Below are 27,198 nucleotides of genomic sequence, written 5' to 3'. Positions count from 1 at the left end.
AGGGTTTCCCTTTTTTGTAAGGGAGGAGGTATGCAACGATGCATAGGAGAGGTTTTTAAAAGAAACCCTGAGCCCTGCGAGTTTTAACCCTAACGGGTTGGCGGATCCAACTCGGGTCAAAATGTTTTTTTTTAAGTGGGTTTTACTTCACACCCCTCTTAAAAGAATTTTGTTCGCAAAACTTCATTAAATGGTTCTCCAGAGAGATCGAAGTCTGAGTTAATCGGTATTGACGAAGATGCACAACATGTGTGTGTGATCCCAAACATGTATACTTTTAAAGTGATCAGGACAACTCATAATGAGTTCCTGAGAAAGGTTTCAGTTGAAAAAAATATATGCGTGATTTCCTTAATAAACTTTTGTTTCTTGAATGGGGTCTTTGTATTTTATCATAATCAGGTTATCGTTTCTTGTCCTTGCTATTTATAACAGACTTTTTATCTAGAATAACCTTAACTTATTGTCATTTTTCAAGGCCTTGTACGACCAACTGTCATGACTTAACTTAAGGTGTAATTCTCAGAATGTCTACATCTTTCCTCAGAAGATCCAAGCATAACCTCATATCAAGATCTAAGATCAATAAGGATCTGATTCTCTAATCGTGCTACAACAGAAAGCCAAAGCTATAAATTCATAATTGGCTATCTTAATCAACCCTAGAAGATCATCACAACTCACTATAACTTTATACGTAATCAAAATTCACAAGATCCACGTCGAATCACCTGGTCTGAGAAATGTACGACCTCACAAAGAATTTCTCCCCTAGATGGTTTACCTCGCCTTGGATAATACACTTCCTCACAAGAATTTATCGTCTTTGCAGCTACCCGCTCTTGGACAGTGTACTTTCTCACAGAGATTTACCGCTCTAACCGGATTACCTGATCTTGATGATACATACCCTCACAGAGAATCCTTTGGGGACAGGTCTTCAATAGGTACCATATTTGGTGATACATGCAACAGAATAAATGACCACTCTCAAGGTCGATAGCCACCAATATGGGCATAAACATATATATCATTAATATACATCACATCACTTCATATGGCCCTCAAATCATAAAAATCACATATTTCACCAATAAGGTTCCATGAACCATAGTTCACTATTGAACTTAAACATTTCTCACATGCATTCAATATTTCACATCACGTGACATTTAAACCATATCATACAAAAGCATAATATCCTACGCATTATATCATTGCCACAAGGAATATTAATATTGAAAATTGAACCTCGAAGCATGCATAACCAAAGTATGAGTTTTATGCATATGTGAACATACACATTTCATAATATGAAGCAACTAAACCTCAACATATGCAACTCTTACGTAGTTTGAGTTATGCATGTAGGATTCAAGTTTATATATCTCTAAGACATTAAAATCAATGCACCATCTTCATAAGCATTCACAATTCTTACATCAAATCACATTCAATTATATTTAGCGTGAAAACGCACATACATACCTCCTAAGTAATTTAGTTAGACATTCATGATACTTATCAATCCTGCTATACATATATGATATACTTACTCAGACAATCATAATGTTATCATTTGCAATGAAACTATGTAGGTGTGATATATCATCAACCTAATAAGTCAAAACTAATCATTTGTAAGCGTGAGGTGTCATTCACCTTAATGCTAATATAAGTATCACAATCATAAGAATCTTGAGAGCACAAAATTCATACATGATTTCATTGATAAACTTTTGCTTGACAAAATACATACTAAAAAACAAAAAGTCTTAACCCAAGACTATTAGAGTGCTAATTTTCTACCTAATCTGTCATGATGAAATAGACATGGTCTGCCACTTCCCGTTGTGGCTACCAAGTGGTCAAGCAGACGGACAAAACAAGGATATTACTTTTAGTTTAAGCATGCAAATTAAACACAAAAGACTTACAGTGCGATGGGATGCTCGACGGTCCAGATTCATCTCTTTCTTAATTGCTCTGATACCAAATTGTAACACCCCAAAATCCAGGACTTATAACTTTTTATGAAAAGTTTGAAAGCTTTGTAATCATTCATTTATCAGAGTTTTTAAATAGTAATTCAGCGAAAAATGTTATTTGAATTAGCAAGTCAATGGACCTTAGGCGCATTATAGCGTAAACTTTCTTTTACAAATAGATTTGGAACTCGTACATTTAAGAAACCAAATAGATTATGAAAATACAATTTTTAATGGTTTAAAACTTGTACAAAAGAGAGATTTTCAAGAAAACCTTTATACAAATTTACCAAAATATCTTCAGGAGCGAAACGTCAGGAAAAAAGTCATATCTTGATCTCATCATGTCATCGTATCATTGCAAACCGCATTGACCTATACATCACATGCCCATGAAATGAGTCAGTTTCACAATAAATTGGTAGGTGCACAAATAGACAATATAGAATAAATAAAGTAGGACATTACAAGACAAACAGTTTATTTCATTGAAAGCAGTAGTAGTATTTGTAATTGCGAGAAATTAAATTTGAGCAACATATGCAAAGAACATCTAAACTGAAGAAAATAGACAACACAAGATGTAAGCAACATTATGTGCAGTTAACTAGCACGGCTAATTAATTAATACAAGTAAAGCACTACATAAGTAGTTTAACTAACAAGTATAATGTCACAGCAGGCATGAACAATTCAACTAACAATGAGAACGGGTTAATTTATGTTTCGATATTAGCCGGCCTTGCGGGTACGCACAAGGCACAAATCGTAGAAACGATTGAGACTAGTTTGAGGGTCTATTATGCCATGTATTTTTAATACCTCGAATAGTTAGTTGAGTCCTCTCCTAAGGGGACGGTCGGTGACCGAAAGAGAATTCTCCAAAGGCCATTTGTTCTAATGGATGCATCCAACTTTTGCAGAAGTGCCTGAAAGCTATCTTTTGTAGCCCTTTTTTTCGATGACTGAGAAAGCTAAGTCTTTTGCCCGAAACTACCATTAATGGCTTGTCCATCAGAGTTTTGTATATTTTCGTCCTCTCTTTTGATGAGAGTTAGCAATTCGAATGGGTGCGTCAGGTGTTAATTAACTGAAGACACATTCTGCATGCTTTGGTCTCTCAACCAACTCGAGCATCTTGCCTATGAAGGTGAATCATTCTCATTTATGTGATCTCAACAATGTGTTATTTACACGCATCGAGGTTGTCACAACCTCATCATCCCAAGCATTGTAATATCAGTGTGACGTACTTGTCTAAAAGTATAGTTGTACCTTTTTGAAAGTACGACTACGATAAAAGATGAATATTCAATATGTTGCAATTCATTTGGTTCAATCTTGACATGCATAGCTCTTTGAGCATTTGACCTGTAGAGGTGAACATCATTAATTTTATTTATCTTAATAGAGTGCTTATTGCACAACTCGAGGTGCTCAACAACCTGTCATACTACTCATTGTAGTGAACATACCGTACCTGTCAAAAAGGTTCAGCGATGACAGTAGGTCATGGGTTTCTCGAAGGATAACCCCACACAGTATTTCGTATGACTTAAAGCAGTAATATACTTGGCATGCTCAATCACTATGAAACATGAAATCTAAAACAAGTCTTGGGATCACCGTGGATCCAATCATTCCTTTCGAGTAATTGACTTGGGGTACAATTAGTTGCATCTAGCAATACACAAATGGAACACAAGCTATAATTAATACTAGCAAATCTAAGCATATGCAGCACGACGACGACAAGATAAATGCAATTAGTTGCATCTAGCAACTCACAAAAGGAATGCTAGCTTTAAAAAGTAGGCTTTCGTACTCGAGTAGTTAAGCCTTGCACTAAGAAGGCCCTCTTCTCGACACTATAGTGTTTGTACTCAATTTCACACTCTTTTTGAAGGGTGCAAAATATGGTATGTGCACCCGCACACCCTGTAAGGCTTGCCTAAGGGCGGCAAAAGAACAACCATGTACTAGCAAAACTAAGTATCTACAGTGCAACGTCAACAGAAAACAAGTACAAGGAGCAGTAACAGGAATTTTACTATAGCACAAGCCTATGCATGTAGAATACAAAAAATACTTAAATTTCAGATAAATAAAGACAAGTAAAGAATATGAGATCACAAAGTTATATGCATGTAAATATCACTTGGCATTATCTAATATCCAAAAACTTTATTTAATTTATCCAAAGTCCTCGTGCAACTTTCTCATACCTCGGGAGGTTGTGTCATTGCGTGCGCCTACAAGGGTAGGTGATGTAGGGCTCGAGTGGTGGGGCACGAGTGGGATCCGTAGTGCAAACTACAAACAATTATAAGTGCTTATTAAAATACAAGAAGCATTGACCGAGTTGGGGTCGACTCCATGCAGTGGAAGAAGGGGCGGCATGCATGGGCTCGACAATCCTGGTTGAGCACAGTCCTGCCCGGTTAACCCAAAGGTCGGGGTTAAGCTGGCCCCAACCCGAAATACAACATACCTTAGGGTTTTGAACTTGCAACATCCCAACACATGGTGACGTGCACTAACAGCTCCTACCAACAAGCAGAGACCCATTTGGTCCTACTGAAAAGAGAAATCAGGCAGGGGCATCACCCTTGCCAGACGAAAAAGGGAGGCGGTAGGGGCGTGCCCCTGCCTGCTAAAATTAGAGGAGTGACATGGGGCGAGCCCCTGCCTGCCGAAAATAGAGGGGCAGTAGGGAGCGTCCCCTGCCTCCCCAGAACTAAGAGGCAGCAGGGGCGTCCCCTGCCTGCCCAGAATTGAGAGGTGGCAGGGGGCGAGCCCCTACCTGCCGGAACTCCACGAGGCGTCAGGGGGCAAGCCCTTGCCTGCCAGCAACAGAAAGGGAGAGAGAGATAGAAGGCACGACAGGAGGCAAGCCCTTGCCTGCCAGCAACAGAAAGGGAGAGAGAGATGGAAGGCACGACAGGGGGCCGCCGACCTCCTGCCAGCCTTCCAACGAACACAGAGAGAGGGGATGCGCGACAGGGGGGCACTGGCCTCCTGCCGTCCTCCCGACGCACGCAAAGGAAAAGGGAGGTGGAAGAGGAACACAGGAGGAGAGATCGTGGAGGCTTACCTGTGAGGGAGCCGGTATCGATGGGTGGCCGGCGACGTCAACTCAGTCGCACGCAGGGAGGGCAGAGCCCAGAGGGAGGCGAGAGAGGATGAACGCAGGGAGGGAAGGCTGCGGCAGGGGCCACCGGTCTTCCAGCCAACTCAGAGAGAGGGAGGGCATGGCAAGGGCCACCGGCCAACTCAAAGAGAGGGAGGGCACGACAAATAGGAGAGAAGAAGATGAGGAAGAAGACAAAGGGTGTGAGAGGGAGGAAGGGCACGGCAGGGGCCGGCAGCCTCCTGCTGGCCCTCCGGCAACTAGAGGAAAAAAGAGAGGAAGGCAGAAGAAGAACATGCCCGGAAGAGGGGGGCGGCATCGTCCGTGCTGTCGTACGCAAGGAGAGAGAGAGAGAGAGAGAGAGGCTGCGAGGTGAAGGCCTCCCCTCCCCTTGCATGTTTTTAAAGCATGGGGGAAGTGAGCAAAACGGGAAACCCTCAAAAGGGTTTCCCTTTTTTGTAAGAGAGGAGGTATGCAGCGAAGCTGGGGAGAGGTTTTTAAAAGAAACCCTCGACCCTGCGAGTTTTAACCCTAACGGGTTGGCGGATCAGGGTCAGATCAGGATCTGATTCAAAGCCCAGTTTAAACATGCTTTAAAGCAAGGCACGACCAAGGATCTAAAGCTCGACAACTATGTTGAGAAACCTATGTTCAGATGTCGATCCATCAACCCAACACAAGCCCATGTATGCATGAACAACAAAACAAGATCTATATAGGCATGGTCAATAAGGATTTATACATGTTAAAAGATGAAATTTCCAAATCTAAAATTTTACAAGAAACGCAGATTAGTGCCCAGACTTTAAAGTAGATTTATAAACACAGGTTTAATGTAAGCCACACCCAACATGAATTGCTGGAATAGGGATCAAGTCACATAATTTTGAAAATTAGTATAAACAGGAACCGATATGAGTGAAACAAGGAAAATCGATATACAAGCAACGTAATTACTCAAAGACAGCGATCCAGATTTAATCACAATCATACTGTAATCCCGGATGGAGTCTACAACAAATTTTTTTTCTTTACAATGGCAGAACAAAGGTACAAAAATAACCACACACATGATATAAAAAGCATATGAGCAGATCCCTATGAAACTCATATTCAACATGAACATCAGTCCCTAAAACCGATAAAAAAGAACATCCCGTAGGAACCTCTATCATATGGTCTTAAAACCCAAAGTGAGAACAAGTGAAAAACTGATTTCAACAAGTGAAAAACTGATTTCTTTAAGGCTTTAAAAATCCAGCGTGAACACTAATTTATGTTTCTTTTCAACAAAAACCATAGATCTGTTTATGCTAAAAAAATGCATCCACATAACAGATTCGGCAATTAACAACCCCATACACAAAATCGGGTAAGGCTATCACAACAAAATCCAATACAAATTTAATTGGCCTAGCCAGTTGTACAAAACCCCTTTATCAAAGTCGGTTTTGGTTTATTTCCATTCCCTTAAACCCAGGTTTGATATACCGCCGGCCCTAGTTGATATACAATATATGCTTAGTCATGGAACCAAAGCATTTTGAGTTGTTGAAGTCCACAACCAACTCTTCCTGCCTTTGTTAATATACTGATCTTGGGTTTCTGATCACTAAATTATAAACCGTTGTGTGCATTAGCCCATTGATCATATTAGAATCATGAATCCAAACACGAAGTATCTTGGTTTCAATTGTGATTTTGATAAAAGTGGAGTTGGATAGTTGCAGCCACAAGTTTGGACTATTATTTGATGAAAGAAAAGAAGCTCCAATTCCTCTAATTTACGAGAAAAGTTGCAATGGAAAACATCTATTGACTGTAAATGACATGCATGCCAATTTGTACTGCTGACTCATGATTAGTTCTCTCATTACAAATGTTGGTTCCATCACTGGAATGTGAACAGTCATAGCATAGAGAGGTCATCTTAAATCTATAGGACACTTGATTCCTTTTATTTAATGCACATCAGTGAAAAAATACAAAATACAACTTTTAGATCTCATAATAAAAAAATCATACAAGAAGCTCATTCATTTGCCACAATGATGAAATAGTTCAACATAACAAGCCAATAGTGAGAATGTTGCATACCATTCTTCTCTATACAAGACCAGATTGCAAGAAAAGATTATTTCTCCATCTAGAAGACCTTAGGATATGAAACTGTCAATAATTGGAATAAGAGAAGTATCATGATAAATAAGGGAGTTGAAATAAATGAAAATTTTCTTACCTGATCCAAAAATAATTTACTGTAGTACAATAAAAAGAAGATAGGGGTGACAAGCCAAAAACGCTGGTTGTACAGAGCTTACAATTGGCAGTCCAACGACTCCAACCTGTTGTTACAAAAAAGAAGAGAAAGGTGATTTCTCTACTAGCCAAAAGATATCTCTACCATCATCACTAGTTTAAATCATATGCTTCCACTGGTTAATACAAGAATAGTACAACTAACAGGTGAAGTTTACTATCATTGCACATTGAGTTTGAGAGACAATGGCAGCTAAGCTCAAAACTTTCCCATCTTACAGGCAGTCTGTCTAATGTACTGGATAAGGCTGATCGTTAGATCTTCTGTTTAAGGGCCTGTCTCAGCTGAATTTTCTGGCATTCAACTCTAGCCTCCAACAACTTTGCCTTCAAGCTGCTTTTATGAGTGCCCCGTGGCCACTCAATGCACCCCTTCATCCCTCGGGTTATATGGGGAATGCCAGCGTCAGGCGAGCTCCACTGCTCTATACTCCCAGGAGTAAGAACTCCATCACCAGATACCCTATCTGGAGATACCACCCTGTTAGAAATCCTCCCATTTGTCACTTCCACTGGAATTGACTTAAACAGATCGCCATTACTCGGTAATGACCGCCAGATCCTGGAAACTGACAAAGGTTTCTTTTTTGATTGCTTTCCAGATGCTGGAAAAAACACATCAATTTCTGGGGTCACGGAGATATTATCAGCATTCTCTTCCCATTCTGTTACACCCCCTGAAAAGTTACTCTCTTCATGGTGCCCAATAAAGGATGGATCACTTCCATCAGGTGAATTGCTAGAACCCTGCTCCTCCCCTTGACTGCCCGAGTCCCAAACACTTCCATCTTCCTCTAAAGTATCATTCTGATTTATTGCCTCTGCATATGTCTGCAAACGATTTTCATTGAAACCACCAACCTCCGGACTCACAGTGTGAATCTTGGAGCTGCGACCCACAGGGCTGTAGCAGCCCATATCAGGTTCAAAGCCAAAACACGTTTTTATCTCCTTCTCATTTGCCTCACCAGAATGGAGATCCTCGAAGGCTGAGAAGACATCCTCTGATGTAGGAGGCTGATACGAGAATTTTTTTATGTTTTGAATCTTTATTGAGCTTATTGCATTCCTGAGAATCTCTGCCTCTTTCAATTCCATAGGATCTCCAGTGCTTCTAGATCTTAGAAATGCCTCTAACTCAGCCTGGAGTTTGGTTAACTGTGAATACTTATCTTCAAGTGTCAGTTTCGCATCCACCAATTTCATTTGGACTCTTTCTTCCCGCCATACCTCAGCCATCTGCAGCATCCTCCGCTCTTCTTCAACTTCTTCCCTCATTTTGATGGACTCTCTCTCCAGTGCGTCAACTTCAGCCTTGTCCTCTGCAATCTCCTTGGCAAGCTCATCACAGATTTCCTCCACGAGTTCCCTAGCCTTCCTCTCTTTTTCATAGCTTTGCATGAATCGTTTTGCAGTTAACTTGGCCTCTGCAAGCTCATTCACCAACTTTGTGTTCATAATCTCCACCCGTTGCCTGTGTTTCCTTTCCCTGTTCAGGTCCTCCTTTACCCCGTCAATCACCAACCTTATCTTCTCATGCTCTCTGCTTCTCCATGCTGCCCTTTCCTCTGCAAGTTTCTTCAAGAAATGATCAACCTTTTTCTTCGAGGATCTATGTTCAGCCTCGAGCTCATGCACACGCACTCTAGCCAGATCAAGTTCTGACTGCAGAACTGAAACAATTGAAGAAGTAGGCTCATGTTGATCTTTTAGAAATCTCAGTTGGTTATAGCACCTGTAGACTTCATCATTTATTTTTGGGCATCCTGGATCCCACTTTGTTGCGCGCTCCATAGCAGGATCGGGAAATACAACAGATGATTCAAGCTGAAATAGAATCGAACACAGTAAGTAAAATGAACCACGCACACCAAACGACCAAATCCCATAAAACATATCCGTGATACTTCAGCTTGTTATAATCATAATAACATACCTTATGACAGAAATTATTCATCTTACGCGAGATCGAAACTGGACTCTGTGATTGACGATCCCATTGTTTCAACCCACATTTTGCACCAGTTGGGTCATGGAGAAATGAATTCCCAAGATGCCCCAACAAAACCTACAAGAAAGAGAAGCACAATTCAGAGAACAAATTTGAAGCTCACCCAAAAGCCCTTTCTGAAAATTCAAAAGATCTTAGCTTAAAAATGAGCAAAACCAAACCTATTTCCTCATAGTACAAACAACAAATCTTAAAAAGGGAAAAAAAAAACAAAGTCAAATTTCCTAAGGAAAAAGAGTCATTTTTCCTTACATAGAGAAAAGGATAAAAAGTTCAAACATTGTTAAGGGTATAAAAGCTTGCCCAAAAAAGTTCAAAACCTCAAAATTTCAAACAAAAGTAACAAAACAAAGAAGTGAATTTTAATGCTGCAATAAGTTAACAAGAATATCACAAATAAAAGAGAAAAAGAGGACCCCAAAACACCCCCTCCCTTGGCCAATAATAGCAAAACGATTTCTTAATAGAAATAAGAAGAAAAAGAAAAAATAGTTCCTGGATGAAAGGAAAAATATCCACAAAAAATACCAAAACTTGAACCACATTTAAAATTTCAAATGGGACAACTAAGTGTCAGCAACTTGCTCCCAAAAAAATAAAAAAATAAAAATCGATTTGAAGTAGCAACCGTCACAACCCTAAAAAATTTTACAAAAAACCTCAGAAATGAAGAACTAACGCCGATCGACTCACCATATCCTAATCCGTTCTATCCCAAAAACCTTAACAAATCCCTAAAAATGGAGTAAAAACCACGACGTATTGAACTATGACTCAAAATCTCGCCATTCACGGGCTAAGATCGAGAACGGAGTCAAAAAATCCAAACGCAGAACGATGGAAACAGATCCCATCTGGAGAGAGAGAGAGAGTACCTCGGATCCCACCGGGCTGTGGAGTGTCCGGCCAGTGCGCCCGCGGAAGACCGACGCTTCGGCCGGGTGCAACCGCCACAACCCGGCGGCGAGCCTCCTCGCGGAGATGATTCCGACAGGCTGCTCTCCCCTCCCCTTCCTCCGGCCGCTGCCATTTCCCTCCCGGCCGGATTCCTGCGTCTGCCTCTTCTTCTTCTTCTTCTTCTTCTTCTTCTTCTTCTTCTCCTCCGTCTTCTCTCCTCCGTCCCCGTCGTCGTCGCGGCCGTCGAACTTCCACGTCAGCAGCGGGGTCGCAGGGCTGCTGGCCCTATGGGCGACGCCGGCTGCCGCTCCGCCGCCCTCCCTCCTGAGCCGGATCCTGCTGTTGCTGCGCCTCCTCCGGTGGTGGGGCCTCCGAGTCTCCGCCGGATCGGAGGGCGGGTTCTCCGTTCGGGCGGACACGGACGAAAAAATCTTCGCCGGAAATCTCTGCGTGGCTTCGCACTTCATTGTCTCCGTCTCCTCTCGGACGCGATACAACGCACAGTAGAGAGAGAATTTCTCGATCTGATAGAAGGACTTGGAGGTCGAGGGAGGTAGTCATGAAATGACTAAATTACCCTCGTTCTGACATAATTTCCGAAAGGACCAGCAGGTCCCTCGCTGCCCATCTGGTTTCCGAGTAACGGTCGGCTGCACCCTTGCTGGAATGACTATATTACCCTTAAATTATGGTGTATTTGTATATGAGCGTTTCATGTTCGAAACGGTTCGGGTAAGTGGTTTGGTTTGTCGGGTTGCTCCACATCCTTGTTTTATCTATTCATTTATTCGTCAACACAGTGTTGTCAGATTCGGCCGATACGTATGGTATCTACGGCTGTCAGTGCACGTCTCCTTGTGGTGGGACGTTGCAGGTTCAAAATCCAATAGGTACGATAATAATAACTAGTGAGGTCTGCCTAACCCCAGCTTGCTTTTAAAAAAAAACAAGTTCGAAACTCACGGCTGGCGTCCCTTGCCGCTGAATCAAAGCTGGGTACTCTGGCATGTTTTTTGTCATGAATTATGAAAAAAGAAAAATCAACAGATTTATGGTAACCATTCATGCCAAATAAATCCATAAGTTTGTCTAAAATGAAAAGATCCATGGACTCAATCCATGTTATCAGCCTCACCAAAAATCATAAATATGAATTCTTTGGCATACAATAATGATGGCTCGTGTCATCTAATTTGTGCCGGTTGATCAGTTTGATTTTTATAACAAAGAGATACCGGCTTAGACAGTCGTTATAGTTTGATAACTATTATTATTTACCTAATTAATTATACTAATTAAGAATGGGAACTTGCTGTTCTCTCTTTAACCCATAATTTCAGTCAGGCCGTTTCACATTGGCCCATGTACTTCTCTAAAGGTCCGGGCCCATTAAAAACTGAACCAAAACCCGGCTTGTTAATAATGGGCCGGCCTGATGCCGACCCCTAAAAATAATATAAAATAACAACAACAACAACTGCGCCTTTATCCCAAAACAATTGGGGTCGGCGATATGAACCAACAAAGAAAATCATTTTGGGTCTTCCACATGAATCCTTCTCCTCCAATCATTTTTATCCAATGTCATGTCCTCGGTGAGGTTCCAAGCATTCATATCTTTTCCTATCATCTTCATCCAAGTCTTCCTAGGCTTACCTCGACCTCTTTTAACTAATATATTTTCCCATTTTTTCACCCTTCTAACTGGAGCATCATTTGACCTTCGCCGAATATGTCCAAACCACCGTAAACGATTATCTCTCATCTTATTTTCAATGAGTGCAATGCCTACCTTTTTACGTATCTTCTCGTTCTGAATCTTATCTCTTATTGTATTTCCACACATCCATCTAAGCATACGCATCTCAGTTACACTCATTTTTTTAATATGATGTCTTTTGGCAGCCCAACATTCTGTACCATATAGTAAAGCGGGCCTAATAGTCGTCCAATAAAACTTTTCCTTCAACCACAATGGCATTCTACGATCGCACAACACTCCAGTATCTCTTATAGACCTGGTTCTTCTGCATCATATGTTGGGATTTAGTTCCCATACAACCAATCACATTGCACCTGATCCGCCTCAGCCGCGACCAGAGCAATCTTCCTGACGTTCTTCCTCACTACGAACCCCTTGAATGCGCTCTAGATCTTCACGGCCGCGGCTGACCTCTCTCCCGATGGCGATGAAGTGGATGGGGGATGGAGACGACCTTCGGTGACTCGGTTTTTGAGGAGCATACCGGAAAACCATGGGTTGCCGGTGAATAGTATCGGGGCATGGCCGGGCTCCTGGTTCGAGCTCTAAATTGTCAAGCTCACTGTCCGTTACTTTTGGTCCCACTTGAACGGGTCTGATAACCCCAGGTAGATGGGACAATGCCCATGATGGTTTTCAATTCATGTTTTCATATAGTAAGTTTGTTATGCTACCGTTAATGCTGTGATTGCTATTTCACCAGGGGATGCGGCTGTGTATGATTAAGAGTGTCAATGGATCTGTGTGACCCAGATCCGACTCATACCAAACTTTGTAGTGTCTTGACAAAGAAGTAGGTCTGATTAGAAACCGAGTCAGATCCAAAAGGTCCAATTGCTATATGTGTAGCCGAGTATAGTTTGCAAAAATTTCATAATAAATTTAGGTATAACCTGAGTCCTGATTTAAGACTTGTGATTTTTTAATATATAAAATGATTAGTTTATGAGGTATAAACTGGGCCTTGTTTATGTAATCTTTACAGGAGGCGGGTTGGCAATATTTAAATTTACGGGTTTATCTGGGCTTTACGAGGAAGCACGGACCACCGATGGGGGCATTTTGGTCAGTATAAAAAATCTTTAAAAAGAATGCATGGAGTCTCTCAACTTCGGATAGTTTGACTTTTGACCATTAGCCAAAGTCAAGCACCAATATTGTCCACACACGTGGAGTCTTGCCCATCCCCCAAAACTGTCCATTTTCGTCATTTCTCCTGTATTCCATGACATTCTGGTAATTTTAACATTTTGTTTAAAGATTAATCCCGCCCGAACGTACGGGGATCGGATTCAATTGGATTTTGGATTTTGGATTTTGGATTTTGGATTTCGGATCCTTGAGGGAACAACCGGAAAAGGGATCCAAACCACTACACGTGGCAGCAGATGATGACATGTAACCCTCAGATCTGTGGGGTCCACAGCGACGACAAGGAACGGGAGGCGGGGCCCACTGCAGGCACCTGAGATCCTTGTTTCATTGATGAACGATTCTCATGGCTTGTCACTTATCGAGATTAATAATGAAACACGCAACTATTGTTAGAGCAAAATGATTGTTTGATTTTCTAAAATTCATGTTTAAAATAAGTAGAGGAGTGCTGTGGGGGGATAAGTGTGATATTTTTACGTTGTTTTCCACAATTCATCTCGGTTTTTATGTTAATTTCTTTTCTGTCCCTCTCTCTGTCTGCACGTATGTAACTTTTGTCCTCACCTCTGCACGCTCTTCCAAGTCAAGCCAAATTAGTTTAATGGACAAAGTTAGAGGTGGTAATCAAAATCAAGCTGGTCGAATCAACTCAGTTCAAGTTTGAAAAAGAACTGAAGCTAAACCCACGCAGTAAGTAGGGCGATCAACGCGTCGCGTCAGGATTGACTCGGACTCGTTCACATAACTAATAATTGGGTTTAGATTTGATTGGGTTATCAAAATAGAATTTGAAGCCGGAACTCACATATAATATGATATAATATAATATATAAAGGAATAAAAACCTATCCAATAGAAAAAAATTAGTGTTTTTTCAAAATTTTGAAATATTGATTTACTTGAAATCAAACACTTGGATCACAAATTTTGGATAGAAAAAATGGTATCTAGAGCCTTTAAAATTTATGAAAATTATATGTCATTGGTTTTTTAAACTTATAAAAACATATTCATGCATCAGAATCAAATCATCTAAGAAGTGATTCTTATAAAAACAAACACGTAGATCACATCTGTCCGATCAAAATTTTGAAAAAAATACCAAAAATCTAATAAAATGTGTGGTGGGTGGGTTTGACAGATTTTTTAGTGGGTAGGTTTTTATTATTTTATATATCTATATCTAATAAAATGTGTGGTGGGTAGGTTTGGCATATTTTTTTAGTGGGTAGGTTTTCAATTCCTTTGTGGTTAAGCCTAAAGACATGCATTTATTTAAAAAAACATATGAAATATCAACAATAATACTTAGGTTTTACATAGTCGAAGCAATGCAGCTCAGTCAGCACATGACAAGCGAGGACCCACCAATATTCGATCATGGCCTTTTTTGTTATATGACTAACTCCACATTGCAACACGTGAAAATTCATAGGGCTTTTTAATGGGTATCTGCTCCTATATCCAAACATGCATAACAATGATTAACAAGGATTAATACACAACATCTATCAAAACACAATATGTAAGTATAGAAATAACTATAAATCAAAATTTTAGGTACAATGAAGGAATAAATACCTTCAACAACACCAACTTCTCGATAAGGTTTTTTTTTGCTCGTCGTGCTACTTAAACTTGCATACGTGTGCAAGTATGGTTGCTCCACATGTGTATTGATCGAGGTAATCCAAGTCTTCTAACAATTCGATATACGATGCATGAACACACTTTTCACCAGTATCAATGAATAAACATAAGCCAAAGAAGTATAGCAATAATGCTCCCACTATCTTGTTCACCCTACTACCACCCTTCCCTTCAACACACAGTAGTTTTGTCTTTATCCTCCTCACCTTATTGGAGTCATAATAGCTCCTAAGCTATGAAAAGTTAATCTTATCAACTTCAAACACATCATCATATGCATGCAAATAAATATCACATAAGTGCTTTAATTTGTTTTACTATTGTCTACTAACTGGCTCTCAATGGCACTTCAGTCCAGTGATTTATGTCTCGTCCTCTAACATGATGGTCATCTCACGATCTTCGAACTAGAATGTGTTGGTTGCTGAATTCCAAAACTGCACAATAGCCTTTAAGAGAGAGTGGTTGATGTGTTATGGTGTGATCTTCATGAATTTGTTTAAATGCATTTGATCAAACAACTCATTCGCTTCATCTATCAGTGCTAAAAAACATTAATATGCATGGTTCTAGTAGAACCAGTGCATGCAGTATGTTATCGCTTCTGAATTAATTGGCTGAGAATCCTATAATCTAAATTAATTTTACTCAAATTAATCAATTTCAATGAATTCATGTATATATATGTATATATATATATATATCAATTTAATCAATTAAATCAATCAATTGTAATGAATTTCTACATGTTGCACACATACATGACAAACTAAACAATTACATTCATATATATATATATATATATATATATATATATATATATATATATATATATATATATATATATATATATATATATATAAGCAATGAAATCAATTAATTGCAATGAATTTCAACTTGTTGCACACATACATGACAAACTAATCAATTACATTCATGTATAGTAATAATATATATATATATATATATATATATATATATGTATATATATATCTTAATTTAATCAATTAAATCAGTCAATTGCAATGAATTTTTACATGTTGCACAAATATATGACAAACTAATCAATTACATTCATGTATGATACTAATTTATATATATATATATATATATATCAATTAAAACTCCGCCTGTGTATAACTGTTTAGTTATACACTGCCGGTCCCAAGCCCGGATAAAGGAGGAGGGTTGCGGTAGGCCTGTGACAGCCAGCATAAAAACTTAGTCATACCCTATGAAAATGAACCAATATGAGAATTTCGTTGGGGCGTTCCCTACTGAGCGACGCGCTGTACTCTCTAGGCCCGGAGGCAGTGATAAATGGGCAAGGGTTGCTAGGTCGTCGCCCAGAAGCGACGCGTCACACCGGCGCCCGGGTGTGGTGTCAAATAGGCAAGGGTTCCCTCACTTTGTTGGACGGGTGGGGGTAAAGAAGTTAGTCCAAGACCATAAAATTAGGTTAGCCACTTGGAACATAGGGTCTTTAACTGGTAAGTTGGTAGAGTTAGTAGATGTTATGTGTAGGAGAAAGATTGATGTTTTATGTCTACAAGAGACCAAATGGGTAGGTGAGAAAGCAAAAGTGATAGAACCTTGGGGATATAAGATTTGGTATACAGGAATAAATAGGAATGGAGTAGGGATTGTTATGAGTCGTCAGTTTATAGATCATGTAGTTGAGGTCCGTAGGAAGGGTGATAGAATTTTACTTATTAAATTAGTATTAGGTACGGATATTATTAATATTATTAGTGTTTATGCACCTCAAGTAGGTTTAGATGATTCCATTAAGCATCAATTTTGGGAAAATTTAGATGGAGTAGTACAAGGGATATCTTATGGAGAAAGGCTTTTCATCAGCGGTGACCTTAATGGACATGTAGGCATTAGTAGAGATGGATTTGAGAGTATCCATGGAGGCTATGGTATAGGAGAAAGAAATGAAAGTGGAGAAAGGATTTTAGATTTTTGTTTGTCCTATGATATGATCTTAGCAAACACTGGGTTTAGGAAGAGGGAGTCTCACCAAGTAACATTTAAAAGTGGGGTTTATACGAGTCAGATAGATTTTTTCCTACTTAGAAAGAGAGATAGGGGTTGTTGCATCGATTGTAAGGTTATACCGGAAGAAAGTGTAGCTACACAACATAGAGTCTTAATTTTAGATCTTAGAATTAAACAATGCCGCAAAAGGGATAGACATAGGATAGATCCTAGAATTAAGTGGTGGGCACTGAAAGGAGCTAAACAAGAAATGTTTGTAGAGCAGGTAGTTAAGGAAGTTGATTGGTGGCTCGAGGAGGATTCAGAATCAATGTGGAATAAGATAGCGGGTGGCATGAGAAAGGTGGCTAAGGAGGTATTGGGTGAGTCTAAAGGCGGTGCACCACTAGGTAAGGATACATCATGGTGGAACGAGGATGTCAAATTAGCTATTAAGGTTAAAAGCGAGTGTTATAGAAATCTAAGAAAGAGTCGTGATAATGAGAATTTGGAGAAGTATATGATAGCAAAGAAGGAAGCTAAAAAAGTAGTTCGAAACGCGAGAGCTAAGGTATATAAGGAGGTTTATGACAAGTTGGATACCAAAGAAGGCGAGAAGGATTTTTATAGGCTTGCAAAGATGAGAGATAGGAAATCGAGGGATTTGGGAATGGTTAGATGTATCAAAGATGAAACACAAAGGGTTTTAGTCAAAGATGAGGAGATTAAGGAGAGATGGAAAGATTATTTTGATAAGCTATTTAATGATAGTCATGCTCAAGATCTTGGAGACTTCTCCATTCCTTTTCATGAGATAAATCGTGACTTCATGTGCAAGATTCAAAAGAAAGAAATTGCAGAGGCTTTGAAGAAACTGAAATCAAGAAGGGCAGTTGGCCCAGATGGTATACCTATCGAGGCTTGGAAATGCTTGGGAGAGAAAGGTTTAGAATGGTTGACAAATCTTTTTAACAAGATTTGGCGAACAAATAAGATGCCTAATGAGTGGAGGAAGAGTACTTTGGTGCCTTTATATAAGAATAAGGGTGATATACAAGATTGCACAAATTATCGTGGTATAAAACTCATGAGTCATACTATGAAACTTTGGGAGAGGGTGATTGAGTCTAGGTTGAGGAAGGTTGTCATGATATCGGAGAATCAATTTGGTTTTATGCCTGGAAGATCAACTATGGAAGCTATACATCTTCTTAGACAACTTATTGAAAGATATAGAGAGAGGAACAAAGATTTGCATATGGTTTTTATTGATTTAGAGAAGGCATACGATAGAGTACCTAGGGACGTTCTCTGGTGGACAATGATGAAGAAAGGTGTTTCCCTAAAGTACATTAGTATGAAGGAGTAGTAACCAATGTCCGCACTTGTGGAGGGGTGACAACCAATTTTCCGATAACGGTTGGGTTACATCAAGGATCTGCTTTAAGCCCTTTCCTATTTGCGATAGTGATGGATGAGCTTACGAGATCAATTCAAGAAAACGTACCGTGGTGTATGTTGTTTGCTGATGATATTGTTTTGATTGATGAGTCTAGAGCTGGGGTTAATGCTAAGTTAGAATTATGGAGACAGACATTGGAAGCTAGAGGTTTTAAGTTGAGTAAGAGTAAGACTGAATATATGGAATGTCGGTTTAGTAAGCAATGAAGTAGTGATGGGAGTGTAGTGAAGCTTGGTGAGCAAGAAATACCGGTGAATGATTATTTCAAATATTTGGGATCCATCATTCAAAAGTATGGAGAAATTAATGGAGATGTAAATCATAGGATAAAGGTTGGGTGGATGAAATGGAAAAGTGCAACTGGAGTGTTGTGCGATCGTAGAATGCCATTGCGGTTGAAGGGAAAGTTTTATAGGACGACTATTAGACCCGCTTTACTATATGGTACGGAATGTTGGGCTGCCAAGAGACATCATATTCAAAAAATGAGTGTAGCTGAGATGCGGATGCTTAGATGGATGTGTGGAAATACAATAAAAGATAAGATTCAGAACGAGGAGATACATAAGAAGGTAGGTGTTGCACCCATTGAAAATAAGATGCGAGAGAATCGTTTACGGTGGTTTGGACATATTCGGCGAAGGCCTAATGATGCTCCAGTTAGAAGGTTGGAGAAATGGGAAAATATATTAGTTAAAAGAGGTCGGGGTAGGCCTAGGAAGACTTGGATGGAGATGATAGGAAAGGATATGAATGCTTTGAACCTCACCGAGGACATGGCATTGGATAGAAATGATTGGAGGAAAAGGATTCTTGTGGAAGACCCAAAATGAATTTCTTTTTTGGTTCATATCGCTGACCCCAATTGTTTTGGGATGAAGGCGTAGTTGTTGTTGTTGTTGTATATCAATTAAATCAATAAAACCAGTCAATTGTAATAAAATTATTCAATTTTGCACAATACATGACAAACTAATCAATTGCATTCATATATAGTAGCAATTTAAATTTAATCAATGATTATTACAAAATAACAAATGAACAAGATACCTCTCCACAAGCACCAGACCTTCTTTCTCGTTGTGACCTTTTCATCGGAGCATACACTTTCTCCTGTGCATGGAGAGCAGCATCAGACTCCTAAGTAGTGTTCACATCCAACCCGACCACATGACCCTCACTTACATCTATTTCATAAAGAGGATCCACATTAACATCAACCCCTTAGTCAAGTATCTCCACCACCCTCTCACCACTATCATCACTACAGGTGGACACATCTTCAACTTTATTTATCCGATTATTCAGATTAGCAACAACCTCATAGCCAACCAATGGGTCACCCTCCCCCTCCTTAAATGCTTCTGGGATAAGAGACAAGATTGTGCCTACAAACTGCTCAACTTTTTTTGTATATTCTGCCTTCGATAGGGGCCACTTGAATGCAATTGTATGTGATTAATAATGATGCATTTTTTTGTTGAAAGCACTAGGCACCCATATTTTAGGCAATGAATGTGGCTTCCTCTCTATCCACTTTTGCACATTAACTCGTGCTTCCAAATTATCAGGATGACTCAGTTCATAGTTCTTCTTTGGCTTTTGTTGTTGCTTATGAAATTTAAAATGATGTGGGTGTGGTCTCTTTCTTCTTATTAGCTATATTATATTAATAAATAAATTCAAATTTTTGTATAATGACAATACATGAAATATTGAACAAGTATTGCAAAAAACAAACAAACTATTTATGTTTTAAAAGGCATTTAAAAAAAAGAACACTATCTTACCGAAAATAATAAAAAAGTATTTCATTTTAAGCCAAAAAAAAATAAAAGTGAACATTGTTTTATTCAGCCATTAAATAAAATAGAATAATGTTTGATTCAACCATTAAGTAAAAGAGTTCACAGTGCTTACCAAAAAAACATGTCGTTGATGGTTCAACAATGATGAAATACCTCAAATGAATAGTTGGCAAAAATAGTTGACGGAAGGAAAGCAGGTTGGGGACCACTGATTAGGGACAAAAGACAAAAAAAAACCTGTAGATTATGTGAAAATAACTAGGTTGGGGACTACAACGTGTTTATATATAATTCGAGAAAATATTTTGCAACAAATAAGCAATATCGCATATATGCCATACTTTCGCACATAGTTAAGTATGATATTTGCGATATAAGACGATTCACAAATTACGTTATGTGAGAATGTGTAGTATCTGTGAATAAGATATTTTTGAATTTAGTGGGATTTCAGAGATAAATTTATTATATCGGAAATGCGAATACGTAAGATATTTGTAAATTTGGTGGTAAGTTGTAACATCACAAAAATCCTTGGCTTGAAATCTTTTATGAAAAAGATTGAAAGCTTTGAAATCGATCATTTATCAAAGTTTGAAATAGAGGTTCAGTAGAAAATTATGTTTGAACTAGAAAATCCCTGGACATTGGGTGCATTACAGAGCAAACTTCCTTTTATAAACCGATTTACAATTTCAAATATATTTATTGAAATAAAAAGAAGAAACAAAGTTTTGGTAACACAATTTTAATAATTCAGAGTTTGATTTAAAAGAGAGGCTTTTAAAGAAACTTTATACCATATTTTACCAAAATGTCCTCAAGAGTGGAACATCAAGGAGAGGGTCTCATCTTGAACTCATTACGTCATCGTGCCATTGCAAGTTGTATCAACCTGTTCACCACATGCCCATGAAATGGGTCAGTTTTGCGAAAAACTAGTAGGGGTGCAAAAGACAAGAAGGAACAAAGACTGAAATAAGCAAGATAATTACTAAACTAAACAGAAGAAACAAAACAGAGCTAAATATACATGTTATAGAGTACTCCAAGCAAAACTCATATAAAACAAGTAACTAAATATGAGAGCAGTAAGGAAAAAAGTGTTGAACAAGCAAAATAAGCATGTATAACAATCCAACTTATTTTATAGGCAGGGAGTAACTAACTCCACCAAGCAATCAAGCATAGTAAGCAGAGTAACTGAATAAGCATATGCATTCATAACAATGCTTACAATGTATACAATTACCATTGAATTCTTTAATTCATCGACAAGTAATTATATTAATCATAAGGTATAAGTTATTACACAACAAGTAGTTTATAAGCTACATGTGATAATCAATCACACGATAACAGTTATATATTAACCACACGATGTAGGCAGCTTGTAAGACAAGTAGCTACATCAGTCCTAGTTGCAAACAGTTCATAGATTATGAGTTGTAAGCAATCACATCAGTCATAAGATATTTAAGTCAACAAGTGCTACATTACAATAAGCATGAATAGTTCAACCAACTAGAGCAACGCCATAACAAGCATGCATAATTCAACGAGCAGTAGGCTGAACTACAAAGCAAACAAGCAATTCACATCACAACACACAAATCTCATAATAATGTGAGTATGTTACATTTTGTTCTGATTATTAGCTGGCCGTTGTGGGTACGCACAAGGCAGAAAACGTAGAAACAACTGAGATCGATCTGAGAGATTATTATGCTATGTATTTTATGATACCTCGAATGACTGACTGTGTCCACTCCTAAAAGGACAACCAGTGATCAAGAGAGTAAATCTTCAAAGGCATTCATGGCCCGTGGATGCGTCCAAACTTCTGCATAAGTGGCCCAAAGACTATCTTTGTAGCATTTCTCCTAACTCTGATAACTGGGGAAGCCAAGTCATTTGCCCGAAATAGCCATTAATGGCCTATCCATCAGAGTTTTGTATCATCCATTCTCTCTCTTGATGAACTGTTTCAAACAGGCATGACAGTGGTTTCTTAACCGTTGTCCTATTCTACATGATCTGGTCCATAAGAGCCACTCGAGCTTCTTACCTGTAAAGGCGCATAGTCACCATTTAGTAAACCACATCCGCCATTGCGCGTTCGAGGCAACCACACACCTCTCATCCTACTCACCGCGGTACGCAACATACCTATTCAAAAGTACAACCACGATGAGAGGGGTCAACTTATAGTGAGGGTAAAAATATCATCATTTGTGATCTTAAACACGTGCCATTGCACGTTTGAGGTAAACACAACCCTCTCATCCTACTCATCATAGTACGCAATGTACCTGTTCAAAAGTACAATCACGATGAGAGGGGTCTAGATTTCTTATAAAAAATCCCCAATACATCTGCTTTGCAAAAGTCCACAGTATAATGATTTGAGTTCCAACTTGTCATGCTCTGGTCCTTTAGACCATCATGAGCCTCTTTCCTGATAGGAAAACGTCGATATTACATGATTACCATAAAGTGTCAAAACATATTTTGAGGTTACCATAGAACTCTCATCCTGCTCCTCGCAGTCCAAACATATCATATATGACTAAGAGTACTACTACAAGGAGAGGGGCATGGATTTCTCAAGAGAAATCCATCAGCAATAATCTCGAAAAGGAAGGAAAAGCGCCAACTATCTTAGTTTGGTCAGAAAATCCAATAACTAGGTCTCGCATCAGGGGTGATGCAACACCGATCTAGCGATGGTGCAGGTTCTTCAGTAGAACCTTCGCCTATCTCATGCACATTCCCTTAAACAGGGTTATTCGAGTTGTATCGGATACACGAACAAAAGTTGTAAAACACTTTTTCCCAACAGATCGATTTGGGAGATCTAGTCGTTTTCTCGTAAAAGGCTTTCAAAATCTGCTTTACAAAACTATACGTTTCGAAGATAGGTTGGTGCCTGAAAGTCATCTTTTTTGGAGAACCAAGTGCACAAGTGTGCATCGTGTCTTTTAAGACAAGTGAACAAGTTGAAATATGCTCAAAGCTGCACTCATTGAGTGCAAGCTAACAAAGAGCAAGCCCGTGCATGTTACAGTGCTGCAGTAAAGTATAATCGATCCCCAAAGTGCAAAACTGTGTGTCAAGCGCAAAACCTCGTAGGCAGTGCATAAAGTACAAAACCATACCTCAGCTAAACAACTTAAGTAGGTACGTAAATACTCATGGTAATGCACGAGATATGAAATCGTACATCAGCCAAACAAACATGTAAGCAAATAAAATACCCAAGGCAGTGCACGAGGTACAAAACTGTACCTCAGCTAAACAGACATGCAAGCAAGTAATACTCAAGGCAAAAGAGCATCAACAATATAAAAAGCAGAAAGAACATGAGAAAAGCCTTGGCGCATAAAGCGCAGGGCAACAGAAAGAAAAGTGCAAAAATTAAAAGAGACAAAACGTAAAAGCCGTGACGCATAAGCGTAGGGCAACAAAAAGAAACATACAAAAAGTAAATATGAAACAGAAGCTTGGGCATATATAGCGTGGTGGCAAAGTAAATATAATAAAGTAAAAAGCTATGACGCATAAAGCGCAGGGCAATAAAAAAATAAAGTGCAAAAAAAGTAAAGAGGATAAGGATCGTGAAACCACATTCTTGAGTTAAAAGACATCAAATGAAAAGACAAGAATTAAAAGCCTGGTCACATATAGCGCACTGGCAATAGAAAAGGAAAGTAAAGAGGACAAGGATCATGAAACTTCATCCTTGAATTAAAAGACATACATATATATTTTATACGTATACATATATCATCGTCCTTCTCATTTTTAGTTATCTTTTCTTATTTTAGCATTTATTCATTCATTATCCTTTTACGCAAGAATTCCCTACCTTGAGGGGTTGCGGGTCCTCGTACGCCTGCGACATAGGTAAGCATGAGTTCAAGCTACGGAGAGCAAGATGAATCTGTCATGCAACCTGCGAGTGTAAGTGCGTTAGCATGGCATGATAAAAAACAATAGGCGGGTCCGATGAGACCCGTAATGGTCGCTGAACAGGACCCCGATACACAGCTAAGTAGGGCAAAAGAGCAACAAAGGCTGGCATCCCTAGGTCCCCTACCTGCTAGAACAGAAAGGCCCCTGACAGGGCCTTGCTGGCTGCAGGCAACATGCAATGAGAGAGGCAGGGATCCTTGCTCCCTATATGCCCGATCAACAGAGCGGGGTTGGGGGCTTGGCCCCATGCCAGCCTGCGAAAGAGTGCAGAGGCAGAGGCTCCACCCCCTGCCTGCTGGAACAGAGTAGAGACAGGGGTCGGACCCTTGTCTGCCCGACAAAAGCAGAGAGAGAAGAGGGGAATGAGGAGGGATCAAGCACTCCCCGCCAACCTAAACGCAAGGGGGGGGGGGGGGGGGGGTCTAAGTCGGCAGGGATTGACCCCCGCCGACTCAGCAGAAGGTGCGATAGGGCTAAGCCCCTAATACTCCATGGATGATCGAGGAGGTGGCAGAGGCTTAGTCCCTGCCAACCAACCCAGACAAACAGGGTGGCGATAGGGCTTGGCTCAGCCTTGTTGACTCACTCGAAAAGCCCAAGGTGGTGTCAAGGGCTCGACCCCTGCAGACCGACCGAAGCGCAAGAAGACGGTAGGGGCTGGCCCCTGCCGACCCATTCGAACACAGGGAGGTGGCAGGGGCTCGACCTCTGCCCACCCAACGAGAAAAAGAGAGGGAGACGACAACAATGCTCGACCCCTACCATCGTTCCTGGACTGAGGGAGGTGGCAGGGGCTCAACCTTGGCAAGCTACCGAAAATAAGAAAAAGGGAAGTGGCAGGGGCTCGGCCCCTGCCGACCTACCTGAACAAGAGGCAGGCAGGGGGCCCTTGCCACCCTGTCGACCAAGGCATGAGCGACCCCTCCCCTGGGAGCCCTATGCCTGAGAGAAGAGGCGACGCAGGCGACAACCCTGCTACCTGCCGAAAAGGAGAGGGGGAAAGAACGAGGGGAGGTGCTCAGCACCTCCCTCCCTGACAGACCCAAAGCCACCACGATGGTGGCTCTGGTCCACCGACCCAAGAACAGGACGGTCGAGGGACACAGAGAAGCGAGAAGAAGACATCGAGGAGGGGTGCTCGACACCTCCCTCTTGATAAACCCAGATCCACCCACGATGGTAGCCATGGTCCACCGACAACAAACGGGAAAAAAAGGAGTTACCTGAAGATCGACGGGGCTTCCACTGAAGGCTATCCTGGCAAAAGCAGCGACAACTAGGGATGGCAGTGGACTGGGGGAAAGCGAGGCCCCGCCCCGTTTGGACCGGAGATGAAGGGTATGAAATGGGGATAGAGGCGGGGACGAAGCTTAAGATCCATCCCCATCCGGGGGTAAAGGCGGGGATGGACGTGCACTTTTCCCCGCCCTGCCCCGTCCCCGCCCCGCCTCATCCCCATTTGAACCGGAGATGGAGGACATGAAACGGGGATGAAGGCGGGGGTGGAGGATAAAATCCATCCCCGCCGGGGATGGAGGCAGGGGTGGAGGATAAAATCTTGAGGCGGGGCGGGGGTGGAGACCTTGTCCCCCGCCTCGCCCCACTGCCATCCCTAGCGACGACGGCTCTGGATGATCGAAGGGTACAGAGAAGAAGGAACAAAAGATCGACGACACTGTCGCCTGTGGCTGCTATCACTGATTACGATGGTCAGTGATGGTAGCAGAGGAAAGAAGGGAAGAAGGTCAGTGAAGTCGCTGGCGGTGATTGTTGTTGGGGCCTGCCGTAAAACACAATTGAGAGGCCAAGGGCCGAGATGAAAGAGGGAAGGTCGAGGATGCCCCGACGAGCCGTCGGCTGGAGGTCGGACAAGAGGAAACACCAGGGTTGCCGACGGGGATAACAGTGAAAGAGCTAGGAGGGTCTTGTTGCTGGGACTCGAGCAGAAGGGAGGAGAGCAGCGACGGTGCTGTCGGCGGCGGCTGCTGACGTCGGGTGGCCGAAGAAGGGGGTCACTCGCAAGGGGAGAGGTGGTCGGACATGGGGTTACAATGACCGTGGTCAGGTGCCTGATGGGAGGGTGTTGGCTCTAGCAGAGAGAACACGAGGAGAGATAAAGAGAAGAAGAGGAAGGGGGACGACGATGTTGTCACCGACATCTTCTTGTCGCCGATGACAGGTGGTTGCGGAGGTGGATGCTGGTGGACACAGAGAGAGGGGAGCGAAGGTCGCCAGTGGCTACAGAGTAAGGGGAGAAGACGAGCGACAGAGAGGAGAGAGGGAAGGGGTGAGGGTTTTGCCCCTTGCCTCACAGCCTGCGTCTTTAAAAGATGTAGGCTCTTGATCCTTCAAGAAGTTAAGTCGCGGGTCCGGGTCGGGCCCGAATCCGATCTAGGTCCGACACAACGTACAGACGTCGGCACGTGTTTGACGCATGTCCGACATGTTTTTTTTACGGGTTTTACATAAGTGGTAAGTGCAGTTTCACACACAAATTTATGTGATTTTGAGAAGTATATGCACAAATGTAAGATATTTGTAAATTTAGTGGTAAGTAGAGTTTCACACACATATTTTTGTGATTTCATGAAATATATATGAAAGAGTAGGATATTTATAATTTTGGTGGTTTCAATTTCATAAAAGATTTGCGAATAAATTTATGCGACTTCGTCAGGTCAAAGTTTTCGCACAAAAAAACATACGATTCTGGATTTAAGTGAGAGTTGGAACTAGCCGATGGGCAGTATAATTTTATCATAATAAGGCATAAATTTGCATTTGTGAAGGGTAAAAGGGTCCTAACGATGTCAAATATTTGTGATTTTGAACATCAAAAGAATATCAAAGATTATAGGGTTTTTAAAGAATCAGGTCAAATTATTCATAGAGTACGGTCATTTTTTATTTTTTTCCTCTAAAAGCAGGTGATACAACAAAATCATATTTGGTTAAGCAAGCACCTTCATAACCAATCTTAAGAGAGAGAGAGATGTATTTTGGAAAGGAAATTTCTAGAAAATACCCTTCGACCCCAATAAATGAACCAATATTTAAT

At 40.7% G+C, this 27,198-nt stretch overlaps 1 protein-coding gene across 1 annotated transcript; it reads right to left on the bottom strand.

Moving 5' to 3' along the window:
* Nucleotides 1-7,334: 7,334 nt before the first annotated feature.
* On the bottom strand, nucleotides 7,335-10,842 carry LOC149822890 (uncharacterized). Its single transcript, XM_089981304.1, has 3 exons — nucleotides 10,324-10,842; nucleotides 9,374-9,505; nucleotides 7,335-9,264 (listed from the first exon to the last, which is right to left on the bottom strand). Exons 1-3 carry the CDS (start codon nucleotides 10,810-10,812, stop codon nucleotides 7,693-7,695), a joined length of 2,193 nt encoding a protein of 730 aa, XP_089837430.1. The 5' UTR covers nucleotides 10,813-10,842; the 3' UTR covers nucleotides 7,335-7,692.
* Nucleotides 10,843-27,198: the final 16,356 nt, after the last annotated feature.

The sequence above is a fragment of the Nuphar pumila genome, chromosome 11, assembly GCF_984573655.1.
Source record: "Nuphar pumila chromosome 11, dmNupPumi1.hap1.1, whole genome shotgun sequence".
Classification (NCBI taxonomy): domain Eukaryota; kingdom Viridiplantae; phylum Streptophyta; class Magnoliopsida; order Nymphaeales; family Nymphaeaceae; genus Nuphar; species Nuphar pumila.
Note: the sequence above shows the minus strand (reverse complement) of the source record. Positions and strands in the feature narration are given on the sequence as shown.

What these genes read in the sequence shown, in the direction of transcription:
- LOC149822890 (XM_089981304.1), bottom strand. Translation starts at nt 10,812, where the DNA reads ATGAAGTGCGAAGCCACGCAGAGATTTCCGGCGAAGATTTTTTCGTCC. An exon ending in ACAGCCCGGTGGGATCCGAG is followed by an intron (nt 9,506 to 10,323) that starts GTACTCTCTCTC and finishes TCTTTCTTGTAG; the next exon opens with GTTTTGTTGGGGCATCTTGG. An exon ending in TGAATAATTTCTGTCATAAG is followed by an intron (nt 9,265 to 9,373) that starts GTATGTTATTAT and finishes ATTCTATTTCAG; the next exon opens with CTTGAATCATCTGTTGTATT.